Raw genomic sequence first — 10,913 nt, 5'->3', positions numbered from 1 at the left:
AGGGGGAGGGGGGAAAGGGAGGGGGAGGGGGGAAAGGGAGGGGGAGGGGGAGGGGGGAAAGGGAGGGGGAGGGGGAGGGGGGAAAGGGAGGGGGAGGGGGGAAAGGGAGGGGGAAAGGGAGGGGGAGGGGGGAGGGGGAGGGGGGAAAGGAGGGGGAGGGGGGGAAAGGGAGGGGGAGGGGGGAAAGGGAGGGGGAGGGGGGAAAAGGGAGGGGGAAAAGGGAGGGGGAGGGGGAAAAGGGAGGGGGAGGGGGAAAAGGGAGGGGGAGGGGGAAAAGGGAGGGGGAGGGGGAAAAGGAGGGGGGGAAAGGGAGGGGGGGAAGGGAGGGGGGAAAGGGAGGGGGGGAGAGGGAGGGGGGGAGAGGGAGGGGGGGAAAAGGAGGAGGGGGGAAAGGGAGGGGGAGGGGGAAAAGTGAGGTGGAGGGGGGGAAAGGGAGGGGGAGGGGGGGAAAGGGAGGGGGAGGGGGGGAAAGGGAGGGGGAGGGGGGGAAAGGGAGGGGGAGGGGGGGAAAGGGAGGGGGAGGGGGAGGGGGGGAAAGGGAGGGGGAGGGGGAGGGGGGGAAAGGGAGGGGGAGGGGGGGAAAGGGAGGGGGAGGGGGGAAAGGGAGGGGGAGGGGGAGGGGGGGAAAGGGAGGGGGAGGGGGGGAAAGGGAGGGGGAGGGGGGGAAAGGGAGGGGGAGGGGGGGAAAGGAGGGGGAGGGGGGGAAAGGGAGGGGGAGGGGGGGAAAGGGAGGGGGAGGGGGAAAAGGGAGGGGGAGGGGGGAAAGGGAGGGGGAGGGGGGAAAGGGAGGGGGAGGGGGAAAGGGAGGGGGAGGGGGAAAAGGGAGGGGGAGGGGGAAAAGGGAGGGGGAGGGGGAGGGGGAAAAGGGAGGGGGAGGGGGAAAAGGGAGGGGAAAGGGGAGGGGGAAAAGGGAGGGGAGGGGGAAAAGGGAGGGGAGGGGGGAAAGGGAGGGGAGGGGGGAAAGGGAGGGGGAAAAGGGAGGGGGAGGGGGAAAAGGGTGGGGGAGGGGGAAAGGGAGGGGGAGGGGGAAAAGGGAGGGGGAGGGGGAGGGGGAAAAGGAGGGGGAGGGGGAGGGGGGAAAGGGAGGGGGAGGGGGAAAGGGAGGGGGAGGGGGAAAGGGAGGGGGAGGGGAAAGGGAGGGGGAGGGGGAAAGGGGAGGGGGGAAAGGGGAGGGGGAAAAGGGAGGGGGGAATGGGAGGGGGAGGGGGAAAGGGAGGGGGAGGGGAAAGGGAGGGGGAGGGGGAAAATGGAGGGGAGGGGGAAAAGGGAGGGGGAGGGGGAAAAGGGAGGGGGAGGGGGAGGGGGAAGGGGGAGGGAAGGGGAGAGCCAGTCAACAATGACGTTGCAGTTCTCATGGTCGGAGAGCAGCACAACAATCGCGACATCGTCCTGAATCTTCGCAACAGCACGAAGCGGATTTTGGAGACTCACCGATCCTGTGACGCCCTCCAGTACCGGCGTTGCCGGGTGGGGGAAGGGAGACCCGTACATTCCCAACCCGTACATTCGCCCTCTCGACTCAAGCTCACTCGGACAAAAGCCTCGCACAAATTACACCGTGAAGGCCCAATGGCCATGTCTAAGCCACAAATCAAGTACGTGAGCGAGTCGGGCGCACTGAATTGAAAATATATAGAACGCTCATACTCCGTGAAAAGTGAAGCCAACTGGCGGCGGGGATGGAACATCACGTGATCGCTCTGAGCGAATCAGCGCGCTGCTCTGCCACCGGTCAGAATCCGTGTATAATATTCCTCGCTGAAAGAAAATCGATGTGAAACATGCTACTATCTATGCTAAATCATGCTAAATCATGCTAAATGCTAATCATGCTAAAATCTATGCTACTTGCTGTGAGTTTATGGCGGCAAGGAACATCACGTGATCGCGTCACGAACATCATTCGTGATCACGTCATCACGTGATCGTGATTGTCATCAATGAGCGCGAATGAGCGAATGAGCGCGCTGCGCTGCCACCGATTCAGATTCCGTGTATAAGATTCCTCGCTCAAAAAAAATATGGATCTAAAGATGAAAGAAAAAAAAAAACCTATGTGGTGTGAATGGCAATGTTCCTCGCTGAAATGTGAAAAAACGCAATCGCTTTTCGCTCTGAAATACGTGCGAACGCGTAACTGAGTTAATGGCGGCAAGGAACATCACGTGATCACTCTGAGCGAATCAGCGCGCTGCTCTGCCACCGGTTAGATTCCGTGCATAATATTCCTCGCTGAAATGCGCTGAGGTAAAAATATGGTAAAAAAATATGAAATAATTTTTTTTAGGTCGGCCATGTTCTTCCCAGGCTCAATGGCCAGGTCTGTGCCAAATATCAAGTACGTGAGCCTCTCCGTTTAGGAGTCTATCGGTAACATTACACACACACACATACAAACTGTCTTTTATATATATAGATTTTGATGATTCGAGGTCAAGGTCAACCCTCAAGGTCATCTTAAAGGTCATTTTTGAGTCAAACATGTCGGTTTTTGAGTTTTTTTATCAAGGTTTACGCGAGGTTCACCATTTTATGTTTCTGGGCTGGGTAATCGAACTCTGACCTTATTTTTGACAATTAGAGGAAATATTTACATGTCTATTTCCTAATTTTCAGGCATATGCAGTCCATCAGTCTAATTACAAAGGTACGGATTTTGATGTTTTATGAACTGTATGCCATATCCTTGTGTTTAATTTTTGTGCGATCATGATCCGGGTTCATGTATACATGATTGTATACATGTCATAAATATGACGTCATAGGTCATGTGACCTGGCGGCCATATTGGATTTTATGAAAACCTTAAAAATGGATCCCTGCCTTCATTTTTCGATCGATTCATTTTGAACTTTGACCACTTATAGTACGCCATGTGATTGGATGCATATCATAATTATGACGTCATAGGTCAGGTGACATGGCGGGATGGACCGGTATGGTCCCCCGATCATACCGCCCTTGGCGCCTGTCAAAAATCGAAAGAGTATGGCATGGGCAACATCTGTGCCAAATTTGATGCTTTTGGAAGAATTTGAACCAAAATATCCCTAAGGGCCCTGACTATTCCTGTTCAGGCTGGAGTTCCCCAAGGCAGTGTTCTGTATGGGCCCTGTGCTTTTTCTGGTCTTCATCAATGATCTCTCCAACTCTCTGGAAAATCCTCTCTATCTCTTTGCTGATGACTCCACCATGTGCCGCTCCATTCCTCATCCATCAGATCGGCAGTCTGCAGCCTCCTCACTCTCTGCAGACCTGGCCAAAATCACAGACTGGTCAAACAAGTGGACATGTCTTTCAATCCTGACAAATCTCGCACTCTCACTATGTCTCTCCGAAAAGACTGACTGGACAACCCTCGCATCTACTTTCTGAACAATCCTCTTGAAGAAGTTTTGTAACTGAAGCACTTGGGTCGATATATGCCATGATCTTTCCTGGGAAAACCACATTTCTAAGCTGGCCTCCAAAGCCAGTCGCTGACTGGGCATCCTCCATCGTGCGAAGTCCTTCCTTGGCACACCTGAGCTCCTCACCACATACAAGGCTTTCATCCGCAGCTCAATGGAATACTGTTCCCCCCTCTGGGCTGGTGTTCCTGGCTCACACCTAGCTTGGCTTCACGCTGTTGAAACCAAAGCTTTCAGAATCATTGGAATCTCCTGCGATGAAGCTAACTCCGAGGGCCTTTCACTCACTCACTCACCGAAGGCATGTTGGTGGTCTTTCTGTCTTCTACCGACTCCTCTCCGGCCTTGCTCCCCCAGCTCTCTCTGTGCTCTGTTCCCCTAATATTCCTACAGGTCGCACAAGATCTGCCAGCAACCCTGTTATGGTTAAACTGCCAAAATCTAGGCTCTCTTCTCACCTTCACTCTTTCATTCCCCTTTTCTCCCGCCTCTGGAACAAACTCCCCCACTCCCTTCAATCCCACTCCTCCCTCCAGGTCTTTAAAACAGCTGTTCACCACATCTCTTATCTTCCCCCATCCAAAACCTTGATCTTTTCTACCCCCGCTAATTCAGCCCAGATACACTTTTTTGAAATTCCAACTTCTTTCCTGGAAGTCCTTGCAGTGTTCATATGTTTTATACCTCTCCCACCTCCCCCCAAGCCCTCTCCCTCCCACATTTCTCTCGATGTCCCTGTTCTCAAATGTTGTGTTTGTGTTCTCCCCCCTCTCTCCCCATCTTGTCTACCGCTCCCATTATTTTGTGTTTTATGTGTCAGTTTGACTTTTTGTGTGATTAATGTAAGCTCTTTCACAAGCCTCGATCTTGTATACAAAAAAGAAAAGCGAAAACCATTAAAAAATCTTCTCTGAAAAAGCTGAATTGATGGATGTGGAACATTAAATCACTGTGTGTCTGATCAAAGCAGGGTTGTATCAAAATGGAACAGCTTCGACCCCAACCATAACTGATTGCAGATATAAACCATGCATCTAGTTGTTTTTAGAATCAATAGGTCAAAGGTCAAGGTCATCACTAATGTGAAAAAAAATTCTCGCTTTAACTTTTGAACAAATAAGCGTCGAGACTTCATATCAGTGCGAAATTGTTCTTCGTCAAATTATCTTTCAGAATTGTGCTCTCAGGTATGATGTGCGACCTCTCGTGCCATATTCATCTTCATTGATGCAATTAATGCACAAATATGGTCATTAAATATCCTAATAATCAATAAATAATGAAAGTATGGATAATGGCAATGTATGTGACATAATAGGGTGAAGGCATGATAGGGGTGTCTGGGCCATAACAGCAGTGGGTCAAAATAGTAGTGTTTTCAATTAACGATTGTATTTTTGGTCAGGATGACCGAACGAGGCAAGACTATGCGATCTATGAATGCTGTTTGTTTATAAAGATTTACACGTGCAAATAAAAACATTCAATTCAAATCATTCACCTTCTTGCGGTTTCCATTTCTTTCTGCAGATACAGATTCCAATGGTAACAAGAAGAAGAAATAGGCAAAGGGAAGTTGACCATGCAACCACAGTAAAGATGATCTGAGGATTCTTTCTCCCTGATCCTTCATATAAAATGTATACCCGTGCTGTACCGTGAATATTCTTCACCAGGCAGCTGTAGTTTCCTTCTGGATCTTCTTCTTTTATGGCATAATCACCAGTGATGTGTTGTAATTTGTTTGGATAATTTTGGCCCACTGAGACATTGACCATTAAGTCTCCCTTTGGGTTCCACAAGGTGATGTTCGGTCCGGGTTTAGCCTTGGCCTCACAAAAAAACCTCCAGGAGTTGCTCGAGTTCACAAACTCCTTCCAGATGCGCAAGATCTTCGGAGCCACTGTGGGATCAAGTGTATAAATATTTTATATATAAAACAATTATTTTGTATAAAAAGGTACACTGCAGGACTTCATAAGCAAAAGTACCTGACCAGAATTGTGCTGTACACATACAATACAAGATTTAACAATATGTTTCCCAAAATATCTCTCCATTTGATAACTATTTTGATGAAATAAACTTGCTGGAATATAAAACGCAAATGTTATATCCACAAAAAAGTGTTGTACTTTCGATATAAACTCTTCAAAAGAGACAAATTTGAATGGAAGTGAGATCATCAGGGTGAACGGAGGAGTTGGAACAAACAAAATAAGAAGAATGATGCACGAGGAGATGGACGAGACAATCACAAACCACAAGACCTCCTCCGGTGGAAACCAAACCTCCTACCGCACTAAGAAATAGAGACCAATCGTTGTGGACTATCTACCCATACTCAATGCTGCAACGGCAATGAACCTTTTTTTTTACATCAGTTGCCCAAGGTTTGAATACAGTTGAAACGCGCACATTCGTGCGAGATGCATAAAACATAAAACTCCAAACTGCCTTACTGAAGGGTATGTTGAATATCACATTCCCCGTGGCATTTCCATTGTAGTTCTTCACCAAGCAGGTGTAGTTTCCTTCCGGATCATCTTCTGTGCGGCTCAGAAACCTGAGATATCGTATCTTGTTTTGATCAAATGCAACCAGTGTGGCCTCACTCCCATGAACCTTGCATCCATGTGGGTTTATCCACGTGATAGTTGGACTCGGTTTGGCCGTAGCTTCACAAAGCAGCCTCCAAGAGGTGCTGGAGTTCAACTCTGGCTGGATCCGCAGGATCTTCGGACGCACTGAGGGACCAAATAAATATAATGAATATAAATTACAATACACTGCAGAACATCAACAACAATTTTACTTTACATGACCCGAATATACCAAAGACTAAACAAAACAATATTTATCAAAATTCCTCATCAGATGATAATTAGCACGTCTGTATAGAATTATAAACTTGCCCTGATGTAAAATGTAAAATAGACACACGGTGGGACCAAATAAATATACATGATTTGGCCGAGGTTGAGGCCATTTATTCCTGATACGTGAAACACCTTGCATATCCATGCCTACAGAAAACAGACTTATGGAATGCCGGCCATATTTTCCATCCAATCATCATGCAACTTCATGAAAAAGTGTCCATGCTTAGGTGCTCCCATGTTGAAAATGTTGCACAAATCGCTCAAGCCATTGCATTAAAACGAATTTAAAAGCGAATAAAGGTGGAAAAGTGAGGGGTGGGTGGAAGAAAAAAAAGATTTCCTGCTACATGAAACACTGCAACCAATTCCTGGAGATAAATGATTTTTTGAATGCTGCCCGCTGCATTTTCCATCCAATCATCATGGAAATCTGCATGAAGGTAGCTTTTACCATTGCAAACATTTCTTATTAAGTCAACTTGGTTGTGGGATGGCTTTGAAGGCCACAAAATACAAGTTGATGAATCTTTCCTTCGTGTTGGGAAAGGAGGTGCACAGAGCACACTGCACAAGCATATCTACACTTGCCACTGGAGAGCTCAAATTTTCCGAGCCTGAATTGAAAAATCTGTGTGGAATAATTGGTGCCGTTGTGGAACAACAGACAACATAGAAGACAATGAAGACTAAAATATTATCCTGAACTTTGTGAATGACCAGAACTTTCAGTGAGGTCCTTTTTCATCGCAGTCACACAAGGGCCTCGGCAGACGTTCCACAACCTGGTCACAGCTGGTTGTGGACATTATTAATCGTATAGATTATAATACATGGCAAAACATCAACAACAATTTTACAATTGTACTTTACAATACCCTAATATACCACAGACTAAACAAAACAATATCTATCAAAATTCCTCAGATGATAATTAGCACGTCTGTATAAAATTATAAACCTGCCCTGATGTAAAATAGAAATGTTTATCCATCACAAAAAAGTGTTCCAGTTTCACCTCAACTCTTCAACAGAGATGAAGTTGAGTAGAAATGACATAAACATGGTAAACGGAAGAGTTGGAAGAATCAAAATGCGAAGAATGATGCACAAGGAGATGGACGAGACAATCACAAACCACAAGACCTCCTCCGGTCGGTGCCTTACCGGAGGGTATGACGAAGGTCACGTCCCCCATGGCGTTCCCATGCTTGTTTTTCACCAAGCAGGTGTAGTTTACTTCTGGATCTTCTTCTGTGAGGTTCAACGAACTGAGATAGTTCATCTTGTTTTGAACATTTATTCCAACCCTTGTAATCTTTCTCCCAATAACAAGTTGTCCGTGTGGGTTCAACCATGATATGTTTGGACTAGGCTTGCCCTCGGCCTCACAAACCAGACTCCAAGGGTTCATATCTGATCTCATCTTCAGGATTTTCGGACGCACTGTGGAACCACAGATACACATTCAGTTTAAAGTTCTACAACGTGTTACATCAAACACTGGTAAAGTTTATGCTTTGGTGAATTAACCCTTTAAAAGTATTATTCTTCATAAAATCTGAAACAATTTCCTGTAAACGTGTCGATCCACATCTTAACTACCAAGGATGTTCCAGAAATTTCTATTTGGTTATAACTTCAGATTAACTGCAGTAAACTTGTTAAAATTTACATTTTTATCCTCACATGTTCATAATTTAATGACCAACTCATGTAATTATGATTGGGAAATATATCAAAATCAAGGAAATCGTTTGATGAATGAAACTTGTGAGTATGTTCGTTGGAATCCTCAGCATTTACATGAGTTACCTGCACTGTAACAACTTGATTCAGGTGTTCAGGTATAAAAAAAAAAGGGGAAGAAAGTTGTAGATTGGATTATATAACACCTTTTATGGTAAAAACTGCCTTAAAGGATTTCCTTCTATTAAAACTACAACAGTATTGGAAGAACGCATACCTCCGCCAGAATGAACAGTTTATGTTTTATATTCCACAGACAGGCCAGATCTGAAACAAAATCGAATCGGCTTGTTGTTGTTAACGACACAACTCAACCAGCAAGTTTTGTCATAACTCCTCCACAACTTTTTGAAATATCATGCTAATCTGTTTTGGCCCCATCTCTCAATGGTGAAAATTCACTCATATCCGGATCCGGACTCGGATCTTCACCAAAACCGAATCTATTCGTGCTTTTCACACACCAAACCTGTGCACCAAGTTTTGTCTGAAACCATCCATATCGTTTTGAGATATGGAGTTATATATCGTTTTTAGCTCAATCACTCAATGGTAAAGAATCACTTAATAAATTCTAGTATCTGAATCCAGATCTTCACCAAAATCTAATCATTTCGTCCTTGACAAATACCGAACCTTTCCACCAAATTTCATTCAAATCCGACCACACATTTTTGACATATCCTGTTCACCGACAGACAAACAGACACAGGTGAAAACATAACCTCCGTCCACCTTTGGTGGCAGAGGTAACAAAAGTTGTTTCATGCCGTGTAACAGTGTAAATAAAAGTGACGTTCACTTTGTGTGCATTCAAAACACTTTATAAATAACATGATACAAACTTTCTACAAAGTCAGTTTTCAAACAATTCGACATAAATGTTAAATTAACAAGATACAAGTGCTATGTAGGTCTTGTGTTCAATATTAATATTCTTTACTTTCAATATCAACTCACAATTGTAAATTTTGTTGTTGTTCTTTTTATAATCATCATTATTATTATTATTATTAATGACTGAGAACATTATAAATTGCAGCAAAAACCGAGAACACATTTTGATGGCAATTTAAAGTTGATATACTTTACATTTACTCACCATCGACTTGAAGGTTTGTTCGTTTTGTGTGACGTGTTTCAAATCCATTTGTATGTCCATTTGACTCTCTCCATTCAAACCGACACACGTACATCCCCTCATCCTCCATTGTCAGGTTTCTGATCCTCACCGAACAATCACCTTTACGTGGGTTCTCTACAGGTTTGATCCTGTTTATTAAATGCCCAGATTGGGAATCTGATGATGAATTGCTGTAAACTAAATTTTTTTGGGGGATTTCTTTGTTCAATTTGTACAAGAAATGTAGAGATGTGAATGTGCTTTGTTTACTGTGACTAAACCGACAGGTAAGAACTACATCCTCGCCCCAAAAACCGATCACTTCCCGATCTGCACAAATTCCAATTTTAACCTTTTCAGGTTTTTCCTCAATTGTACAGTTTTCCGTGTCCAGATTTTGTGATTCTGTGGGAAATACAACACCACCAGCACTTATGTTGATAATCACCAAGTTGGTCATTCTGTAAAATCTATAAACAACTAACACGAAGATATAAAACAGTTACAACCCAAAAAGGAAGTTTAAAAGTTTAATTTTTGATTGAGGAAATGTATTCAAAACGTAAAAAAATCGAAAAATAGCAAAAACTGGAAAAACAACAACCAGATGAGGATTTTATCCAAAGACAAAGTTTCCGAAGATTCATCTGAGACAAAATGTCTATAAAGTGACATCTAAATATAATGTACGTGTGGAATAGGGAAGCGGTGATTTGGCAAGATTAATACATTTATAATTGATAAAGAAAGAGAAAAAGGAGGTAAGAGTAATATTAGGGTAAGATTCAAGCTCAGGACTACAGACTTTGTGTTTTCCGTGAGGCCGAGTGAAACAAGATCGAGGGAGGCCATATATGTCCATATAAGTAAGGATGGCCATATATGTAAGGAGGCTATATATGTAAGGATGGAGAAAATTTACCATGTTTGTGTACGTAATAAATAGATGGTCAAAGTTATGGAATTGTCAATTCGTTATGGTAATTGTGAACACTTTAAATAGGTTTTGTTTGAAATACATGAAGGTCTTCCATCAAATTAAATTAACGTTTAATAAGGGAGAGGGAGTGGTGTGGGGTCATGGATGATCAGAAAAGTAATAAATGACTTACCGGTTATTACAGATCCCGAGATCATCATCAGAAGAGCGGGATAAATGATAAAGATCATTGTCTGAAGGGAGAAGAAGATCCTCAAATTGGTGCCGATGTGAAATTGGTACCTGAGATCAGAGATTATGAATCGAGCACCGAGTTCCAGATCCCGATATCAAACACTCCCAATAACACCAAGAGCACTTGTGGACAATTCACTTCACATCCAATCAGAACGTTCCACAATCTCCTCCCACAAGGGGGCGGAGCCTGAACGATATCGAGGAGGTTTGAGACAAGAGAGGTCGAGGTGACAAAATAATAAAAACCGCAATTATCCCTCATGGACACTCATTGTTAGCATGTCTGAATTTCCTCATAATAAATAAATTTGCAACTATTGTCCACAAACTAACTTTGGAGACATGTCTGCAGCTTTGTCAGAAAATGGAGAAGGAAGAAATTGAATGCGTTCAGATTGCAGAACTTGAACTGGGAACGTTTTGTCACATTTGTTCCACCAATCCTGATATTTTTATCCATGGGTTTTCCGGTAATTTCTCAATAATTAAAATTTCAGGATCTTTCATTGTGTCGATATTAAAGGATCTCAATCCCACACCTAATCCCTCCATGATCTGGAATTAAAACGAATATG

The 10,913-nt window shown here is 44.1% G+C and overlaps 1 protein-coding gene across 1 annotated transcript in view; it reads right to left on the bottom strand.

Annotated features, from left to right (window-relative positions):
- LOC137428379 (limbic system-associated membrane protein-like) overlaps positions 1-10,464 on the bottom strand; it is a 20,538-nt gene extending 10,074 nt beyond the window's left edge. Inside the window, exons 1-5 of the mRNA XM_068118303.2 lie at positions 10,274-10,464; positions 9,141-9,566; positions 7,457-7,735; positions 5,873-6,157; positions 4,912-5,313 (exon numbers count right to left, since the gene is read on the bottom strand). Of these exons, the coding sequence (XP_067974404.2) occupies positions 4,912-5,313; positions 5,873-6,157; positions 7,457-7,735; positions 9,141-9,566; positions 10,274-10,331 (1,450 nt within the window). The 5' untranslated portion in view covers positions 10,332-10,464. The remainder of the gene's footprint in view (positions 1-4,911; positions 5,314-5,872; positions 6,158-7,456; positions 7,736-9,140; positions 9,567-10,273) is intronic.
- Positions 10,465-10,913: the final 449 nt, after the last annotated feature.

This window comes from Myxine glutinosa, chromosome 5 (assembly GCF_964187855.1).
Source record: "Myxine glutinosa chromosome 5, kmMyxGlut1.1, whole genome shotgun sequence".
NCBI classification, from domain to species: Eukaryota; Metazoa; Chordata; class Myxini; order Myxiniformes; family Myxinidae; genus Myxine; species Myxine glutinosa.
Note: the sequence above shows the minus strand (reverse complement) of the source record. Positions and strands in the feature narration are given on the sequence as shown.